The sequence below is a fragment of the Muntiacus reevesi genome, chromosome 5 (genome assembly GCF_963930625.1).
Source record: "Muntiacus reevesi chromosome 5, mMunRee1.1, whole genome shotgun sequence".
Taxonomy (NCBI): domain Eukaryota; kingdom Metazoa; phylum Chordata; class Mammalia; order Artiodactyla; family Cervidae; genus Muntiacus; species Muntiacus reevesi.
This window is the reverse complement of record NC_089253.1, coordinates 125,380,946-125,401,162: the sequence shown is the minus strand read 5'-3', so window position 1 is coordinate 125,401,162 and position 20,217 is coordinate 125,380,946. Positions and strand designations below refer to the sequence as shown.

Genomic DNA, 20,217 nt, shown 5'->3' with positions numbered 1-20,217 from the left:
CCATCTAGTCAAGGCTATGGTTTTTCCAGTAGTCATGGATGGATGTGAGAGTTGGACTATAAAGAAAGCTGAGTGCCAAAGAATTGATGCTTTTGAACTGTGGTGTTGGAGAAGACTCTTGAGAGCCCCTTGGACTAGAAGGAGATCCAACCAGTCCATCCTAAAGGAGATCAGGCCTGGGTGTTCATTGGAAGGACTGATGTTGAAGTTGAAACTCCAATATTTTGGCCACCTGATGCGAAGAACTGACTCATTTGAAAAAACCCTGATGTTGGGAAAGACTGAAGGCAGGAGGAGAAGGGGACAACAGAGGATGAGCTGGTTGGATGGCATCACCAACTCGATGGACAAGGCTTTGGGTGGACTCCAGGAGTTGGTGATGGACAGGGAGGACTGGCGTGCTGTGGTTCATGGGGTCACAAAGAGTCGGACATGACTGAGCGACTAAACTGACTGACTGATGCATACTTTGAACAGAGGAGAATCCTTTTCACTGAATACACTAGCTTTAGGGAAACTTCAAGCCCGGGTTTCCTGGCAAGCCGCAGAGCAGTAGGAGTTGGGGCAGAGATCTGATCAGAATCACCATCTGGGAAGTTCTAACAGGAGGAACACGTGCCGTCCATCACACTCGGGCAGGCAAGCCACTGCTCTCACAGGTGCGTGCACAGGGGCACACACACCAGGCTCACCCCTTCTAATGGACACACACGCGCGCACACACATGCTCCTCCGTGGGGCTCCAGCGTGGGAATGCCTGTCCTGGTGCCCAGCTGACACCAGACTTCTCTGCTGAGCCCAGAGCCAAGGGTGGGCTCACCCCGCCTGTGTGACCGTGGAGCCCAGTGGTGTGGAGCCAGAGCCAGAGGGGCCGCCTGCCGAGGCCCTTGGGCCCTGACCCTGCCGCCTGCGGTGAGTCCAGCCCCTGAGTCTCAGCCCCGTTAGGCCCGTGACCTTCAGGGAACCGCTCCCTCTCTGCCTCCAGACACCGCAGGGCTCGTGTTCTCCGGGACCCGCAGATCCGCCAGGAAGTGTCCCAGGTGCGGGGCTGTCCTTCCCTTGTGGTCGCAGGCTGCTCTGGGGGTCAGGGAGGAGACCGCCGCCCCTTTAGTCCCAGCTGGGACAGCAGCCTGTTCACCCACCTGGAACAACTCTGGCCAGCCCGGAGCCCTGTGGGAAGCCTGCCTCCCTTCGTAGGGGGCCACTGGGGCTAATGTTTAACGGCCTCCCTCCTTGGCGGGCCCTTCAGTCCCTGGGGCCCACCCGCTGTGAGGGGGGCTCCAGGTGAAGAGTGGGCTCAGCCTCCTGCCCCGTGAAGACAGAGCCCGGGGTTGGCTGGAGCGCACACAGGAGGCGTTCCACCCAGGGGTCCTCAGGAGGAGCAGCTCCACGCCCCCCACCCCGCCCCAAGCCGCTGCTGCAGGTCTGCATCCCTGCTGGTGGGGGAAAACCCTTCGCCCGTCGGGTGCATTTGTATCTCATTTGAATGTTTTCCCCTCTGTGGGAACAGGCAAACTCCAAGGTTTGCACTGCCCTTGGTCCCTGGCCACGTCCCTTCTGGAAAGTTACAGGTTGGGCTCTGTTGAGTCTGAGCCCAGAAAAGGGTGACCCCCAGATCCCTGTCCTCAGTCTGCAGCTGCCAAACCCCAAAACTTGTGGGGAATGACTTCAGCTCTCCAAACCTCTGTCTCCTCGTGTGTGAATGGGTCTAAAGTAACAGAATCTGAGCATAGGTTTCTGTGAGTACATAATGAGTGATCCTGATGAAGCATGTTATCAATCGTGACTAAGAGTCTGGGCCCTCACAGACTAGCTGGTTCAGTCCTGGTCCCTCACTCAAGAGCCGTGTGACTTCTCTGCCTCCGTGTTCTCCTCTGGAGAACGGGAGTGGTGATGGTGCCTTTCTCAGGGGCTGTGAATGTCTGAGGAGCTTATCAGGGGCAGAGAGAGGTGCCTGGCGCAGAGTGAGTGCTGCGGCCGCTGGTCTGACCCCAGCTCGGCACTGCTCATGGCCAGCCCGGGTCCCTCCAAGGTGAGCAGGGCCTGGGTGCCAATGTGGGCGTCTCTCCAGGGACCATGCCTCCTGCCAAGTCCTTGCTGTGGCCACAGCCCAGCCCGCCCCGGTCACCCCCAAGGAGCCCCGTCCAACCAACACGGGACGCGGCAGGTAGGCAAGATCTGGCCCTGCTGTGAACCAGAGGTCTGGACGTCCCCCAGAGGCCCCTGAGCAGGCTTGGGGCCACCCCGGGGCCCCATCCTGTGGGCTCTCTGCACTGGGTGTTTGCTCTGAGTCAGGCCTGGGTTTGTAGGGCAGGGTGGAGCCCAGTGCCCGGGACCCAGCTCAATAGTCAGCCGCCAAACTGAGAGCTGCCTCTGCAACCCTGGGCCTCCAAGGGCAGAGGTGGGGGCCACGCCTTGGACCCAGGCTGTCTGCAGGGTGCCCGGGGCAGGGAAGGGGCGCTGGGACTGCCTGGGCGCAAAGCACAAGCCACGCTCTGTGGGCTCTGTGGTGTGAACCAGCCCTGCCTGCCAGGCTCTGCAGCTGGGAGTGTGTGGGTGTGCGTGTGTGTCTGGGTGTGTCTGTGCCTAAGGGTTTCCGTGTTGTAGGAGCTGTTTCTTTGAATATGTCTGCCTCTCTGCCCACCCAGCTCTTTGCAGCCAGGACCGAAGCAGGGTGCTCCCCAGCTACTCCGGGCTGCTGTCCCTTGGGTGCTGCTGGGCAGACAGGAGCCAGGCCCTGCCCCAGGGCCCCGGGCGCCGCACTTTGCTCCCAGCTTCGGGCAGTTATGGCAGGTGGCGCACTGGGAGCAGAGGGCAGAGCAGAGAGCCACAGGCAGGCGGAGGGCTCTGCACGCAACCCAGCCCCTCCTGGGGCCAGTGCTGGGCGGCCAGGGTGCCCAGGGCCAGGGCAGGGAGCAGCCACTCCCCGGAAGGTACAGCTCAGGACTCACGTGACACTGACCCTGTGAGCCCAGACGCTGGCCCCCACTCCATGGGCCGCTGGCCCCCGTGTGCAGGGGTGCCTCCTGACCCCACTCCATCCCAGCAGACTTCCAGTCCACGATGGACTTGGTCCAGCTGCCTGAGGGATGGAGAAAGGACCTCACCTAGAGAACAGACCCCTGACTGCCCCACCTTAGGAAGAATCAGTCCCGGAGTACATGGCCCATCAGAAGTGTGAAGCGAAATCAGGCGGTGATTCTGGGGGCATATGGCACGCTGGCCAGGGGTCAGGCTGAGTCCAGGGCAGTGTGCGGAGGGGGCCCCCTGGTGGCCAGGCCTAGAACTGCGGGGCATCCCCTTGGCTGGGCCAGGGACTGGCCCCGAGGGTCAAAGGACACTAGCGCACCCGGAGAGGTGGCCTGGAGAACGGCCCTGCGGAGTGGCAGGGCCGGGGGCTGGAGCGGGGAACCCCTGAGTTCTGTGCTGACGGCCGGAGGTCAGGCTGCACTGAGCTGAACCCCCGGGGTGAGGCTGCGCTGTGTGCTATTCCCTTAGCATGCCTCTGTATGTGTCTTCCCGAAGGAAACCCAGCACGGCCTCCCCGCCTCCCCTCCCCCGGGTATTCACAGCCACAGCCGCGGAGGATCGGGATATTGGCTTTAATGGGGAGGGCGTGACGCCCGCGGGCGGCAGGCACGGGACGGGACCCCCCAGGCGCCCACCCGCCAGGTGAGGTCTTCACCCCAGCCCTGCCAGGGGTGTTCAGGCAGGCAGGCAGACGTGGACCAGGTGGGTGCTCCGCGGCGCGGGGCGGGAAGGCGGCGAGCAGGGCTGCAGGGCGGGGCTGGCGGGGAGCCCGGAGCACAGCGGGGCCAGGCGCCTGCAGGGACAGAGGGGGAGGTCCTTCAGCGCCAGGCTGGGCCTCAGCTCTCACCCAGCCCGAAGCCCCTTCCACAGCCCCTGCCCCACAGGGTCCCCGCCCCGCCCGGCCAGAGGCAGTCCTCTCCACGTCTGGCAACTCATCCCCAGCGCCAAGCTCGGCTGCACCGTCAGCCCCTGACGTGCTCTCCCTGGGTCTGAAACCCCCCTTCGAGGACTTCATCCCTCCAGGGGCCTTCTCCAAAGACGGGGCTGCGGACAGACCCTGCCTGTCGCATGTACCCCCGGCTCATCCACGCAGGGCGTCACCTGGCCTAACTCCGTGCCTTCTCCAGCATTTTCCTGGGAGAGTGGATGCCCTGTCTCTCTTGGACCACTGCTGGGCACTTTGCAGGACTCCCCAGGAGGCATTTAAAAGTGCTTATACTTTTGGAAAATCAGAGCCAGAGGGTCCTGGGGGCCACTGAAGCCCGGGTTCTAAGCTCTTACATAAGAGTCACCCAGGGGCTGCCCCACCCCAGAGTCTGGGGTCCAGGGGGCCTGGGAGGGGCCAAGTCATCTGCACCCAAGGTGGTGCTGGGCGCACACCTGGGCAACCATGGAGCTGACACAACCCCATGCAGGTGAGGGGGCAAGGGCCCGAAGCAGGAGTGACGTGCCCAGAACATCTGGGGACCAAACTGAGCCCACTTCAGGGCTCCCTCCTCAGACCACATGGCCCAGCCCGGGGGCGCTGGCCTGGAGTCCCGGCTGCCCTGGGGGCGGGGCCGGGAGCTGGGGGCTGGCCCTGGTACCTCTACTGGGTGGTCGGCGGAGTCCCTGCAGCCCTGGGGGCGGGGCCGGGGGCAGGGGACTAGCTCTGGGGGCGGGGCCAGGAGCAGGGGGCTGGCCCTCGGTACCTCTACTGGGTGGTCGGGGACTTGGCGGCATCGAACATCTTCTTGCGGCCCTCCATGCCAGACATGGCCTCCACATTCTTCCTCCAGTCGCCCACCTCCACGGGACGCTCCTGCGTGGGCCACACACGAGAGACTGAGCGCCAGCCCGCCAGGCGCGAGAGAGACTGGGCGATGGGCAGGCGGGGCAGCCCCAGCCCTCCTTCCCCCAGAACAGGGCGGGGAGCCCCGAGCCCCCAGCCCCCAGCCCCCAGGCCCAGTCTCCCAGGGGTTCTGGAATGTTCTGCCAGGGGGCGGGGCTCCCCCAGGGACTGCAGAGCCGGCCGCACTGGGTGCGGGCGGGGGCTCACCTTCTCCGTGTCCTCCTTCTTCACGGACTTGAGGTTGGCGCGCAGGTCCATAGACACCTTGTGCTTGGAGCCCAGCAGTGCGCGCAGCATGGCGTCCGCGGAGACGCGCACGCGCCGCAGCGGGGGGCGCTTGAACTTCCCGCGCAAGTCCAGCACCTTGAGCTTCAGGTCCTTGATCTGCGGGGAGCAGGTGGCTCAGGGCTCCGGGCCAGGCCCCCAGGGACGCCCGTGACCACCGCCACCTCGTGGACAGACACCTATGTTCCATCCAGTGCTGTTGGCACAGAGGTGGGTGGATCTCGGACAGGGAAGGCGGTCAGCCGTGGTGGTCACACACGGATGTGTCCTTTGGAAGCCCCGTTTGGATTGGGGGGATGGGCACGTCCTCCTATTCCCGCTTCTAACAAGTCCCTCCCGGTGAGCCTTCAGGGCAGCCCAGTGAGGGCAGGGCCATGCCCCGAGGTGTTTCCAGGGTGCACCCTCGGAGGGAATTCTGGGGAGATTCATGACCCGCAGACCGGCGGTCCTCCTCCGGTCCCTCCCCACGCCCCTCTGGACAGGTTCGCGCAAGCCACCCACCCCAGGCGCAGGAGCCCTGCCCCCTGCATCCCACCCACCCCCCTGGAGCTGACGCTCCCACGCCCCAAGCTGAGGGAGCACGGAGCGCCGGAGTCGGGGTCAGGGACAGGCCGTCCCAGGCCCCCTGCCGTGTGACGCGGGCCGAGGTTTCCAGCCTCGCTGAACCTCAGCTCAGGGCCGTCATCTGTCAGGTGCAGATAAAAGCGCCGCTTCGGGCACAGGTGCGCAGGGTGGTCACAGGCTCAGTGCACAGAACGGCCGTGCCCAAGGGGAGCTGTCATCGCCAGGCTGTGACGATGTGTGTGGGTGAGCAAACGGGGGCTGCTCTCCCACCGAGGAGCCCGCCTGGAGGGCTGGAGGAAGTCCTGCCTTTCATCAGTGAGACTGTCCTCCCCCGCCATCTCCAGAGTCCGCAGTGGGAGGGGGAGCCGGTCCACACCTGCCAGTCAGAGTGCACCTCCCTACCCAGCGGCCCCCACACCGCCACACCCCCCACCCTCCCAGCCCCTCCGGCTGCGCCCCCCTCACCTCCCTGGTGTTGTGCAGGCACTTGGCCTCAATGTCGTATCGCTCCTCGTCCACCACCTCCACTTTGGCGTGCAGGTCACGGCACAGGTCCTGGGGAAACAGGGAATCCAGAAGGAAGACTAGGAATGCTCAGCCCCCAGACCCTTTTCCGCCCCTTAGCCTGGGGCCCTTGGCCACCTCCCACCCTCAGCGAGACCTGAAGAGGCTGCTGGACCCACCCCCCACCCCGCCACTGTGAATGGAAGCCCTTCGTTTTCCTTTCTGAATGTACTTATCGCCAGAAAGTTTTCTTATGATAAAAAGAATATGTTATTTGTAAAATTTTGAAAACTGTGTATTAACCAAAAATAATAAAGTAAGAATAATTAGTACTGCCACCAGTTGGAGGGAACCATGGATGACGTCTTGATTTACAGACTGCTGTTTAGTCGCTAAGTCATGTCTGACTCTGACCCCATGGACTGTAGCCCGCCAGACTCCTCTGTTCATGGGATTTCCCAGGCAAGGATGCTGGAGTGGGCTGCCACTTCATTCTCCAGGGGATCTTCCTGACCCAAGGATCGAACCCACATCTTGAGTCTCCTTCATCAGCAGGCGGATTCTCTACCACTTCACCACCTGGAAGTCCTGGTTTATGGATGGTCTCTGGTCTAAGGATGGTTCAACTTATCAGTGGTGAGACACTGATGCACGTTCAGTAGAAACCATCTTTGGAATTCTGGATTTTTACCTTCCTCGGGCTGACATGCGGTGCCAGCAGGGCAGCCCCAGGCTCACCCAGGGAACCATCAACACACTCAGAGCCATTCATATCAGACAACCACTAACAGGAGATAGTCAGTCTTCATCATAACATAGGCTTCCTGTGAGCTGATTTCACCCAACTGTTGGCTGCGGGAGTGCTCTGCACGTATTAAACTGGGCCAGGCGAGCTGTGATGTGCAGTGGGTGAGGGGTAGACCACGCACATTCACACTTGGATATTTCACCTGACAGTGCTTTATCAGTTCACAGCCACGTCCTAAGTCAAAGGAGATCTGTCCCCTTCCAGCCCCTTTGCTCTGCAGTCACTGGTATCTACCTTCTTATTAATGTTAGGAAAACTTTAAAGCCGTCTGCAGGGGAAGACAGGCAGGCCTGGAGAAGGGGCCTCCCCAGCGTGCTGCCCACCTGCCTGCTGGGAAGCATGGGCTGGTCTGCCCCCCCTCCCGGTCACCTGTCGGGGCCCCCGGACCCCCACCCCGTCCCCGTCCCCACCCCCACCCCCCGTCCCCGCCCACCCCCCACCCCCCACCCACCCCCCCACCTGCAGGGCGCTGAGCGACAGCCCGCGGGTCTGTAGCGCTGGGATGCGCTCCGCAAGGTAGCGCTTCTTCTCAGCCTCGCGCTCCTCGTGCTCCTGCTCCCAGCACTCCTTGGCTTTGGCCAGCATCAGGCTCTGTGCAGGACGGAGCCCGGATGAGAATCCGGGCACCGCCGGGGAAGGCGGGCCCCAGGCTGAGCCGGCCCTGGCCCCGCCCCCGAGGAGGCACGTGTGCACAAGGCACGTGTGCGGGCGTGTGTGCGCCACGTGAGGCCAGACCCTGGGACCGCATCTGACCACGTGGGTGCTCGGACCCTGGGCCTGACTGCCCTTCCACCTTCCTCTTATCATTTCCCATCCTTGGGGCCCAGAGCGCCTGAGAGAGAAACCCTTACCAAAACAGAGGCAGCCCTTTGTCCCTACGAGGGGTCCTGCCTCCCCCCAGGCCCCGAGCTCAGGCTCTGGTCTCCACTGGCCCCCTCCGCTGCGCCTCCGTTCCTCCACCATCTCCCCCTCCCCCGTCACCCCAGTCTCAGAGGAGCCCTGCACCCGTCTGCCTCCCACGCTGTCTCCCCCAGGGCCAGGACCCGGCTCACCTTCAGCAGGAGTTTGCGGGAGGCAGTGATCTTGGGTTTTCTCTGAGAAGGAGGAGGAGAGACAGCTGAGGCGGACGGCACAGAACCAGAAATCTGGACCAGCACTGCCTGGTCACCCTCAGCACCCAGAACCCTTGTCTCAGGGTCCCTTGAGTGCCCGTCTGTGAATTAACCCCTCAGATTCAGAGACTCAGCTCCCTGAGCAATGAGGTGGATCCTTCAACACACGGAGCGGCCCTGGGGTCTGCGCACCCTCCCTCATCTGTGAATCAGGGTGCCGAGACACTCCCCCCGGCCAGGCCGGCAGAGGGACTGTAGACAGAGTGAGGTCTGGACAGGCGCAGGCCTTGGGCAGCAAGGATGGCCCGCGGCTCTGGGGGCAACTCCACCTCACGTCAAAGAAGCAAGCTGTGAGTTCCTCCGTGAAGAAGCTTATCTCTTCAGTCGTCAAACTTTTTGTTGATGTCAACACCATCCACGTAATTGCTCTCAGAAAGCAGTATTTTCTCATCTTATTAAAAATCTTTGGCATCTCTTGCTGACTAGATAGGTTCTAATAGGTCTCAGCCCTGTAGGTGCATTCTCCAGGAAAGCGAAGGGGTCAGCTCTCCACCTCTGACTCCCAGGGCTCCTGTCCCCTCCTGGACACAGGATCACGAACCCCACTCCCACCAGCAGCTGCTGGACTGACCCTGGACCACAGCTCGCTTTGCCATTCATGTGCATAAGGTGGAAGTGATGGGCCATGAGCAGTCCCCATGGGAGTAAACGAATGGGCTTTGGAACCTGGAGCAAGCTTCTAATCTGCCGTTCAGTGTGGTCTGTCTCCTCCTCTGGGAAAGCCTTGGGTCTGACTGGGGTCCAGTCAGTGTGGTTGCCAGGGGTGGACTGTGGCTAAGGTCATCGCCAGCCTGAGTGTCCACTGTCCCTCACCCTTGAAATCGCTTCCCAACAGTGCTGTCTCCCCACCACGTGGGGAGCTTGGGGCCACCTTGCACTCTGTCAGTCACCAGGGACTCACATTCATACAAGCCTCAGCAACACTCCGAGATTCCCACAACTGCTGAAAGCCAGGCTCTCCGATTCTCACTGAGAACCTCTGCCCAGCGCCCGTCCATCCTACTGCTGATTTCTGTCGGCCAGCCCTGGGTCCACAGCTGCCCACCCTGGCTGAACAGAGCCTGTGTCCTTAGCAGCCTGAATGGACCAGGACTGCCGCGGGGGCGGGGCAAAGACCTGAGGGGCGGGGCAAGGGCCCTCGCTCCTCCCTCAACGTCCTGTGGGTAGTGGGGGCGGGGCATGGGCTAATCCGAGGAGGATCTCCTCCCACCCTGCAAGTGTGGCTTTGCTCAGGACCTGCTCTGCAGGGACAGGATGGCCCGCCAGGGTTGGAGCACTCTCAGACCCGGCGAGGCAGAACTGCTAGGTGTTCAGTGTGCGTGCAGTCACACTGGTCCCAACCTCAGGACCACCTTCAGGGAGGGGCGTCGTGCACAGGGCCCCCACCCCCGGACCTTGAGGCGCCCCACATCCAGCGAGTTTGCTCAGCCGCTGGACTCCCCCTCCCCAGGGGTGTCCCCAAGGGCTTCTCCCAAGCCCTCTGCTCTCCCTAAATGCCCACCCCACACCCCATCACCCAACTGAAGACACAACCAGGACGAAGATAGCCCGGGTCTCACTCACCTCGCTGCGGGCATCCGTCACAGGAAGGCCAGGGGCAGAGAGGAGCAGAAAACAGAGTGAGTGTGGACAGTGCTCAGCTTCCATGGGGACAGACCACGGGGACAGGCTGGGACAGGGCCGCTGGGACAGCGCCCCAGAAAGAAAGCAGACACCTCGCAGAGGGGCCACTCCGAGGAGGAAAAGCCACAGGCTCCGGGGGCTGCTGCATCCCCTCGCTGGGAAATACCAGTCATCTTACGGTGGGGAGAATGGGGTCCTCGAGGGGGGCCGGGCTGCAAAAGCTTCCGTCCTGGGTGCTCAGACGGCAGCTCGGCCGGAACCTCCCCAAGCTTTGTTCATCTACTGGGTGATATTGTCACGGCTTATGGTCCACCCATTTCACCAGCACAGACGGGCTCTGAGATGCAGGCAACCTGGAGGAGTTCTGCTCAAACCCTGGGAGCACTTGTGGGGGCCCTGAGGACCCCAGCATGCAGCACTGTCCCTGTTTTAGGATCTGGCCTCCCGGGGAACTGCTGCAGGGACTGAACAGATGATCTGAAGTCTGAGGCAAAAGGACACGCCTTCTTGAACCCTGGGAAGGGGCAGGGGACTACTTACACTTCTGGCATGGTGATGGACGGTTGGCACCTGGGGCGGAAGGAACCACTGATGAGTGAGACGCACCATTCCTGCCCCACCCGCACTGGCTGGGCCTGGGGCTGTGTCAGCCGCCCAGCCTGGGAGAGAGAGTCCACAGCAGGAACAGACATACCGCCCCCCAGTGGGTCAGGAGGCGGCACACACTTGTCCATTCACTCTTTTTCGGTCTACTCATTTCCTCGTTCATACACGAAGGACAGAAAACTCATGAAGGCAAATAAGTAACAGAAGAACCAAAAGCGGTTCTGCTGGGTGGGTGTGTAGGGTCAGGATCTGCAAACCGCAGCCCACAGGTCAGGAACGGCCTGTTTTTGCTTGAAAGATTGTAAAACAAAGAATATGTGACAGAACTATATGTAACATACAAAGCCTAAAGTGTTTCCTATCTGCTCCTTTCCAGAAAAAGTTAACTGATGCCTGTGGGGGCCCGAGTGGCATCCAGGGAAGAGGTGTTTGGAGGGCGCTCACTCAGGGGCCTTGGATGACAGGGTGAGACAGACCGTCCTGTGGGCAGCAGGTGGTCATGGACGGCTCAGAGAGGGAGGGTCTGCGAGAGTGAGCACAGAAAACCAAAAGCTGCCGCCTGGCACACGTCCAGGGGGCGCCATTCATGTGGACAGTGATGCACCCAGGGCAGGGCTGTGGGGGGCACTGCAGGTCAGGTCAGGGGGAAGGGCAAGCCCTGTGTCCCACTTTGGTTTCACCCTGAGCCTCTGCAGGCCCGTTTTCCTCTGCAAAATCAGGGATCAGAGAAGTTATTTTCCACTCAAAGTTTAGTTCTTGAACCCATTGTTCAAGCTAAATCACCAGAGCAGCCAGCCCTGGTTGGGGGGTGGCAGTTAGCCCAGGACTCCCATGCTCCACAGTGGGGTCCTCTGCCTATGGAGCACAGTTTGAAGCCCCCTGACCAGTGATCCTGGAACCCCTTTTAGCCTGACAGTCAGATCCAGGAAGGAGTCCTTGAGCCATAGAAGGGGCATGTTCCAGCCGGGCTGTCCACACTCGGGGCCAGCCTGAACAGAGAGAATTCGGTGCAGGGGGTGGACACCGGGCAACAGATTCAGGGACGACCGGGGGGGGGGGGGGGGGGCAGCTGCGCAGGACAGGTCGGGAGTCCTGAGCTGGGTTGGAGGGGGGAGGATGGGGGGAGGGGGGCTGCCACAGGGTCGGGAGTTTGGATTCTGTCCAGGACCTGGAGTGAGCGGGGGAGTGCAGCGGCCATGGGATCTCCTCCAGAGCCGTCCACCTCTGCCTCCGTCCTTCCTGCTCCCCTGTGCCCGTGACACCCAGGTGGGGGCTGCCCCCGCCGACTCCCCCGTCAGAAAGTCTGTGGGCCCCTGCCGCTGGGCTGCAGGAATGTGACCTGAAGCCTCAGCTGTCACCTTGGGGCACAGAGGGGAGCGGAGCAGCCTGCACATTCCCGAGATGCTTGGCTGAAGTTAGATTTTATCGCCAGCTGTTTATTCTGGGGCCTCTGAGGAGGTCCAGAGCGGAGGGCGGCTGGGGAGAGCACCCCCTCCCTGGCTGTCATCCATCACAGCCCCCGGTGAGCAGCCCCGGGGACACAGAGCCCCCCTGAGGTGGACATGCCCACGCCTCCCAGGGGCCCACTGCCTGCCCGGCCAGCCACAGCCCACCCCCAGCCTGCCTGCTGACAAATGCCAGGCCGAGGGACCTCTGTGCGGCTCGACACCCGCGGGACGGGACTCCTTGACAGGTCCCCTGGAAAACAAGCGGGACCAGTGATAAGAACTGCGGAGGAGGCAGCTCCGCGGTGGGGGTCGCATGCCCGGCCCCCACGGCGGGGGGAGATAAGGACCGCGGGAGCGGAGGCTGAGGCTGCGTGTCTGTGGCCATGAGGCATGTGAGTTGCGTGTGCGTGGCTGTGCACGTAGGGGAAGGACTGAGCACTCCCCTCGGGCTCGTGTCCGCCCTCAACCCCGGCCTCCCTAACCTTGGACCCCAGCTCAAGGGCGCTGCAGGGCTCCAGGCCCCCAGCGAGGTTTGTGCCGCTCTGCAGCCCCCAGCACTGAGCAGGAAAGCCCGCCCTCAGGGCCTGGGGCAGGCTCCCGGCCAGCGGACTTCACGCCCCGCACCCCAGTTAGAGAGCCCACCCAGGTTTCAGTCCCCATGACCCCCTCCAAGAGCCCCCTCGGGGCCCTCTGCCTTCGCTCTCTGCCCTGGAGCCGGCTTGGCGCTCTGCCTGCTCCTGTTGTGTCCACTGTGCAGACAGCAACGGGCTCTGAGCGAGTCGCCAAAGACGAGAACAAAGAGGCGCTGGGGTTTCCCTGGTCAGCGGTTGGGGAGGGGAGGGAGTGCAGCCTTCCAGCGCCTGGGTCCTGCCCCCACCCCCACCCCCACCCCGGCTTCTCTGCCTCCCACCCACAGCGTCGCCCCTGCCCTTTCCCCAAGCTCTCCGTCTGCGCCCTCTGGCCCCAGAGCACCCTGCTCCTTCCTGAGACCACAGACGGGGTGACCGCGTGGAAACTAGTCCTGGAGGCTCTGCCCTGGGGCTCCCAGGGGCCCGGAAAATCCAGCTCACGGCTCCCAGCCTAGACAGCCGGCGGGCTGTCCCTGCAAACCCATCTCGGGCAGTCCACCAATAGCCCAGCTGCGCAGGCGGGAGCCACCCTCCTCGATGTCCAGGCACTGGCCGGTTCCAAGTCTGAAGCCCCAGTGCCACAGCCCAGGTGGGGGACACTCACCTTCCTTGGTCTCCAGGGGTGAGTCTGGCTTGCAGCTGACTACAGACTGTGGGGGCAGAGCGGAGGGCAGGCTATGAAAGCTGCGCCCCGCAGCCACTGGCCGGTAAAAATAGAACAGGCCTGTGCCCCTCCCCTGCCTGCTGCCCCTGCCCACCACACATGGCCTCACAGACAGGCCAGGGCAGCTCACGGCAGCCGGCAAGCTCCAAGACGCTCGTGTGCCAGCTCAGGGGCACATGGAGCCCGGGCACATGGCACCACACCCAGGAGATGAGAGCCCCAGAAAGGGGGAGCCTATAGACCAGAGGGGCTCCAAGTGGGAGTGGGGCCCTGGGGAGCTGTCTCGCTGAACCCACATCCCTTGCAGGGACGTGTGGAAACTAGGCCCCGGCTCGGGCTCCAGGAGGGCCAGAGGCTTGCTGTTTGGGCATCACCTCAGACTCAGGTATGTGCCCCAGAAGGGTGTCTGACCCTGGGGCTTAGGTCATCAGGGCTGGGGGTGCACCGAGGAGCCTGGACCCTAGCTGACCCTCGGGCTGGTGGACTTTGAGGGTCCACAGACGCTCCACACCCTCTCCTGGCAGGTTTCCCAGATGGCTCCCCACACCCGAGCCTGGAACTTGGTGGTGCTAAACCCCCTCCCCTGGCCCCCCACCCCCACCCCGCTCCAGTCACATGCCAGCAGCATGGGGGGGAGTGCACCTGTTTACTGGCTATTTTTAGAATGATGGATGAACACCTAATACCCACCCTCTGGTCAGAGGAAGACAATGCCTGCTATGTTAATCCAGTGGCTATTATTGTTGGTCACCTCATGGGCTGAGAGTCCAGGCCAGGGCAAAACAAGCAGGACACTGACCCTCGCAGAGACCAGGAGAGCCTGTGCCAGCAGCAGGAGGATGGGAACAGAGCTGGTGGGCCGGAGTGTCCTTGGGGACATCCCCAAGGGCCACGGCGGGTACAGAGCCCGCCCTCTCAGGCCAGTAGAAGTGACTTTGATTTATCTTTTATCAGGTCACCTTCGGGAAGCCTCCATGCAAGAAGGCTGCCAGGGAGAGAGCCGGGGTCTGGGAGGTTATGTGGGGTCAGGGTTCCAGGTAGAGCGGCCTGGGTGGAAAACAAAGGCAGGCGCCTGCCAAGGAGCAGCTGGGGTCGGAGAAGGAATCTGGGAACTGGGGGTGAACTTATTGTGTGGGTTTATCATGCTTATAACTTTTGCAATAACTTTCATACAAAACCTTAACATGGGCAAAGACAAAATGAATTGTCTACTTGGATTACCCTGCTTTCTGAAAAGGAAAAACAAAGAGAACAGACTGACAAATAGAAGAATGGAAACAGTCAAAGCAACCTAAAAGGTCGGCTACCAGGTGACCTCAGAAAACGTGCTGACCGCGATCCCTCCATGGTCCCTCCCCTGTGGTGCCCCGGAGGGGCTTGATTCATTCTCAGTCTTCGTGCGAACCCCTGTCCCGGGCTCCAGAATCCCACGCCCACCCACACCCTCACCCCACCAGCCTGCAGCATCCTCAGCCCCACAGTCTCGGGCCACCCGCCGCCCACACGGTGCTACAGGGCCTGGCCTGAGGCCGCAGCTCCGAGGCCCCGCTCTCTGCTTCCTGTTGGCGCCTCTGCGGCCTGTCTCCTGCCCTTGCTTAGAGTTACCCTGAACAAGCCCCTTCTTCTCAGGGTTCATCTGCCCAGACGCCAGGTCCACTGCCCCCCCACCGCCTGCACCCCACCTGCTGACAGCACAGCTGTCCCGGGGCTGTGAGCCTGTGAGGCTCTGGTGCACACGTGTCCCTGGCCAGGAGGACCCTCCACAGACACAGAGTCAGGACCGGTGCCCTCAGCCCAGGAGGGGTGCGGGCAGATTCCCTGTGTTGGCTGTGCAGTGCCCCTCCCCACCTCCTACTCCCCACCAACGGCTATACCGATGAAAATGGAAACATGCCACCTTCTCGGCCAAAGGGGCTTTGGAAAATGTGATTAACCAAAGTGTTGAGTCCGGGAGATTCTACTGAATTGTCTATGGGGTCCCCACCCAATCTCATGGTCCTTGAGAGCCGGAGGGTGAGCGGCAGCTCAGGAGGAGGGGTAACAAGGAGGCAGAGGTCGGGAGGGAGACCCCGTGAGGTTGGGAGTGCCTCCAGAGCAAGCCTCCCAGGGCGCCCAGTGAGGCTCAGGTGGGCTGTGGAGCTCTGCAAACGTTAGGACGCTGAATTGTGCGGCTTTGGGAGCAGCAGGTAGGCTGGGCCCATGACTGGGGTTCAGGTTGCCCTTGAGGCCCCCAGGACCACATGGGTTCCGGGGCTCCGAGAGCAGAGTGGCCCAGGCACAGGGGCCCCAGAGCGCAGCAGGCACCCAATGCGTCTCTGGCCAGAGCCCAGCCTCAGACAGGGGTGGTCCCGCTCCTCATCCCCCGGCGCAGACCCCAGGATAAGGTGAGGACCCCGCAGTGGGCCACTCACCCTGTGACCCCCTCTCAGCCTCCCTGCATCCACACACTCGGCTCCTGGGGCCACAGAGGCGTCTCAGAGGCCTTCTCTCAGTCCACTTGCCTCCAAGTATTAGAGGAGCATTGCCTCTCCCAGGAAGTTGGCTCTGACCACCCTGACTACACTTGGAGCCTCCTCCAGCCTCCACAGCCCCAGTGCCTCCTTCTTTCCCTGCACATAACCTACAACACGGAGGTCATCTACCAACTCGTTCAGAGAAAACTGAGTGTCAGCTCCACGTGTATGTTCAACACCCGGCACAGTGCCTGACACACAGTAGGTGCTTAATCCATGCTCGTGGGGTAAATGAGTGGACACAGTGCCTGACACACAGTAGGTGCTTAATCCATGCTCGTGGGGTCAGTAGTGGACACAGTGCCTGACACACAGTAGGTGCTTAATCCATGCTCGTGGGGTCAGTAGTGGACACAGTACCTGACACACAGCAGGTGCTTAATCCATGCTCGTGGGGTCAATGAGTGGACACAGTGCCTGACACACACTAAGTGCTTAATCCATGCTCGTGGGGTCAGTAGTGGACACAGTGCCTGACACACAGCAGGTGCTTAATCCATGCTCATGGGGTAAATGAGTGGACACAGTGCCTGACACAGAGCAGGTGCTTAATCCATGCTCGTGGGGTCAATGAGTGGACACTGTGCCTGACACACAGCAGGTGCTTAATCCATGCTCGTGGGGTCAGTGAGTGGACACAGTGCCTGACACACAGCAGGTGCTTAATCCATGCTCGTGGGGCCAATGAGTGGACACAGTGCCTGACACACACTAGGTGCTTAATCCATGCTCATGGGGTCAATGAGTGAACACAGTGCCTGACACACAGCAGGTGCTTAATCCAGGCTCGTGGGGTCAATGAGTGGACACAGTGCCTGACACACAGCAGGTCCTTAATCCATGCTTGTGGGGTCAATTAGTGGACACACTGCCTGACACACAGTAGGTCCTTAATCCATGCTCCTGAGATCAATGAGTGGACACAGTGCCTGACAAACAGCAGGTGCTTAATCCATGCTCGTGGGGTCAATGAGTGGACACAGTGCCTGACACACAGTAGGTCCTTAATCCATGCTCCTGAGATCAATGAGTGGACACAGTGCCTGACAAACAGCAGGTGCTTAATCCATGCTCGTGGGGTCAATGAGTGGACACAGTGCCTGACACACAGCAGGTGCTTAATCCATGCTCGTGGGGTAAATGAGTGGACACTGTGCCTGACACACAGTAGGTCCTTAATCCATGCTCCTGAGGTCAATGAGTGGACACAGTGCCTGACATACAGTAGGTGCTTAATCCATGCTCGTGGGGCCAATGAGTGGACACAGTGCCTGACACACAGCAGGTGCTTAATCCATGATCCTGGGGTCAATGAGTGGACACAGTGCCTGACACACAGCAGGTCCTTAATCCATGCTTGTGGGATCAATGAGTGGACACAATGCCTGACACACAGTAATTGCTTAATCAGTGCTCATGGGCCAGTGAGTAGACAGCTGCGAACTTGGAGAGGAGCCTTCTGACAAAAGACGGTGCAGGAGATCAGCTCTGGGCTCAGGAGGTCCCGCTGGTCCCTGGGGAGCCCGCGGCCCCAGTAGGGTCGGATGGGAACTGCTCACTCAAGCTCTGGCTCCCAAGCGTCCAGGCCGCAGCCACACCCTCTCCCGGGGTGGGCAGTCCTGCCTCTCACTACCCTTGACACAGGGGCGAGCTGCTGTCCCTCCAACAAGGAGCTCAGAAAGGCAGAGGGGCAGCGCAGGGCAGCTGTGCCTTTGTTGATGTGGCACTGAGTTGTGCCGCCCTGCACCCCGCACCCACGCCGAGGTCAGGAGCGCCTGTCGGACGTGGTGCCAAGGCAGACAGAGGGCCTGCCGGTGATAGGCGAGCACCTCCTCCCTGCCCGCCAAGCCTCTATAACATAAATAAATATTTTATGTTGTACAGTCTTGTTATGTAAACTTATCTGGGCTTACATAAAAAATGTCACATGGGCTTATTTGTATAATTATTATGTAAATTAATCAATATTAATTTTTTCCATTTCCATTTCTAATATAGTAAATATTGGTAATCATGACCAACAAACAAAAGGTTTTTAGAGTCCTCAGTAAATCTCATAAAGAGTTCTTGAGACCCAAAAGTGTGAGAACCACTACTCTTTTTTAAAATTTTTTATTGAAATGTAGACGATTTACAATGTTGTATGTTTCCAGTGTATAGGAAAGAGATTCAGAGAGAGAGAGAGAGAGAGAGATACCTATATATTCTTTTTTCACATTGTCTTCCGTTATCGGTTATTACAAAATACCGAGTATGGTTCCCTGTGTGACACAGCAGGTCCTTGTTGGCTATCCATTTTATATACAGTGTCTGCATATTTTAACCCCAAACTCCTCACTTATCCCTCCCCCTCAGAACTGCTATTCTGTTTTTAGTAGATTATTAATACTATTATCTTGGCTAATTTACTTTATCTATAAAATAAAGATAAAAAAACAAAATGATCAATAAAAATGTGAAGTATGGTTTTTAATCCTGTCAAGTGGCAACCAGAAGCAGGAATAATCAAGAAATTATTTTTAAAAAGTTTTTTGATGTGGACCATTTTAAAAGTCTTTATTAAATTTGTTACAACATTGCTTCTGTTTTCTGTTTTGGTTTTTGGGCCATGAGGTATGTGGGATCCCAGGTCTCCAACTAGGGATCCAACCTACATCCCCTACACTGGAAGGCAAAGTCTTAACCACTGGATCACCAGGGAAGGCCCAGGAAATTCTTTAATATCCAAGTTATACAGTGTGGACTGGCCATTGGTAATCCGGGAATTTTGTGGCTTTGTGGTTTCATAAAATGCCCCTGAAATGACAAGTTAGGGAGACTTGGAGAAGGAATCCTATGAAACTGGGGTTTTATTTCAGATTTTTGGGTGAGAAAACTCTGTCCAAATTCTAACTCTTGGAGAGTGTGTGTGTGCCTCATTCGTGGCCCACAGACCAGTTCCTGAGCGCCTTCTCTCCATCCACCCAGCCGTCCTCAACCCGGCCCAAACCCTTCGCCTGTGAACCTTCCCTGCTGCGCATACCTGTCCACCCGGGTGGGCTGGGCCCGTCTCAGCACTAGACCCAGAGAGGACAAACAGCTCATCTGGCAGAAGCACTTGCAATGCAGTCACCGTGACCCCCATGTCGCTGCTTTGACAGTGGTTTATCTTCTTTAAAGTCAGGCCCCTGATTCTGAAAGTCCTCCTAAGGCTCTAAGTGGTTAAGGGGTTCTTCACTTTGGGGGGCTTAGAACTTTCACTGAAAACTTTTGAAATCTGTAACTTGCACACACATCATTTGGAAGTCATCCCTTTCACATGCACATCGAGTGGGAGGCTCTGTGACCCTCTGAAACCCACTCCAGGACACACAGGGGCTCTGAACCAGTGGCGTGTCCCCAGGGACTCCTAGTCCTTCAGGGAGTGCGGGAGCCCTGCGCCTGGCTGGGGTCAGGGGTGACGCTGAGAAAGGGCTGCAGGGGAAGTCAGCAGCAGAGGGCGATGCTGAGCAGGGCGGTGTGGGGGTCGGTTCCTGACACCCAAGGAGAAAGAAGGGGAAGAGAATTCCTGCTGCTTCTACATCGAGGATACTAAGGTTCCGGGAGCCCTCATGGAGGCCAGGGAACCATGGCATTTCAGAATCTGTGACAAAATGGTATTCATTCTCACTGACACCTTCCCCCATGGACAATCACCTCAATAATTCAGGGGGTTCACGTGAGACACACACTTGCTACAAACAGCTGTCATCCTCTCTCTGACTTCGATAAACATGAACGCATCACGATTCAGACTAAAATCTAGACAGACGGGAAGTCTTCCCCTACTGCTTTGTTGTTCACATGAATATATTAAAAACTCCCAAAACAATTGAAATAACGTGTGTGCTTTATGAAAAAACTAACGTGGTGTGATGAATCCTGAGAGGAAACTTAGCTCATTGGGAAATATAGAAAGGAGTTCATCAGGCAGCCAAGGAGAAAGGGCATTGCAGACCCAAGGTGTCTGTGTCTGTGTCTGAGACAGACACAGACAGCGGCAGGAAGACTTGTGGGGCAGCTAGGATTACTAGCAGTTTGCTCTCACTAGAGTGTAGAGGACTAGGCTGGGGCCAAGCAGGAGGTGGGCTGGGAGAGGCTGTAGGGTGATTGCAAGTCACAAAACCTGGTGTGCACCCACGTGCCAAGGAGCCTGAACCCTGTGCAGTCAGCAGAGGTCCGTCAAAGGGCTGTAACCCAGAGTAACGCAGGAAGGCGTGCATTTGAGAAAGTTCATGCAGGCTGCAGGATAAACCTGGACCCGAGGGTGGAAGAACTGGAGACCAAGGGACCAGTTCAGAGGCAGTCACAGTAATAATAATAATAAGCAAATATAGCAAAATGTGAATATAATATAAATCACATTCAATACAACATGCTCAGTTCCTCAATCGTGTCCAACTCTTTGTGACCCCACAGACTGTAGCCCCCCAGGCTCCTCTGTCCATGGGATTTCCAAGGCGAGAATACTGGAGTGGGTTGCCATTTCCTTCTCCAGGGGATCTTCCTGACCCAGGGGTCA

At 59.4% G+C, this 20,217-nt stretch overlaps 1 protein-coding gene across 1 annotated transcript; it reads right to left on the bottom strand.

The window, feature by feature from the left end:
- Window positions 1–3,588: 3,588 nt before the first annotated feature.
- Window positions 3,589–13,187, bottom strand: TNNI1 (troponin I1, slow skeletal type). Its single transcript, XM_065936383.1, has 8 exons — window positions 13,105–13,187; window positions 10,354–10,387; window positions 8,075–8,116; window positions 7,482–7,613; window positions 6,176–6,265; window positions 5,069–5,245; window positions 4,722–4,831; window positions 3,589–3,823 (listed from the first exon to the last, which is right to left on the bottom strand). The coding sequence occupies exons 4-7, from the start codon at window positions 7,605–7,607 to the stop codon at window positions 4,724–4,726; spliced, it is 501 nt and encodes a 166-aa protein (XP_065792455.1). The 5' UTR covers window positions 7,608–7,613; window positions 8,075–8,116; window positions 10,354–10,387; window positions 13,105–13,187; the 3' UTR covers window positions 3,589–3,823; window positions 4,722–4,723.
- Window positions 13,188–20,217: the final 7,030 nt, after the last annotated feature.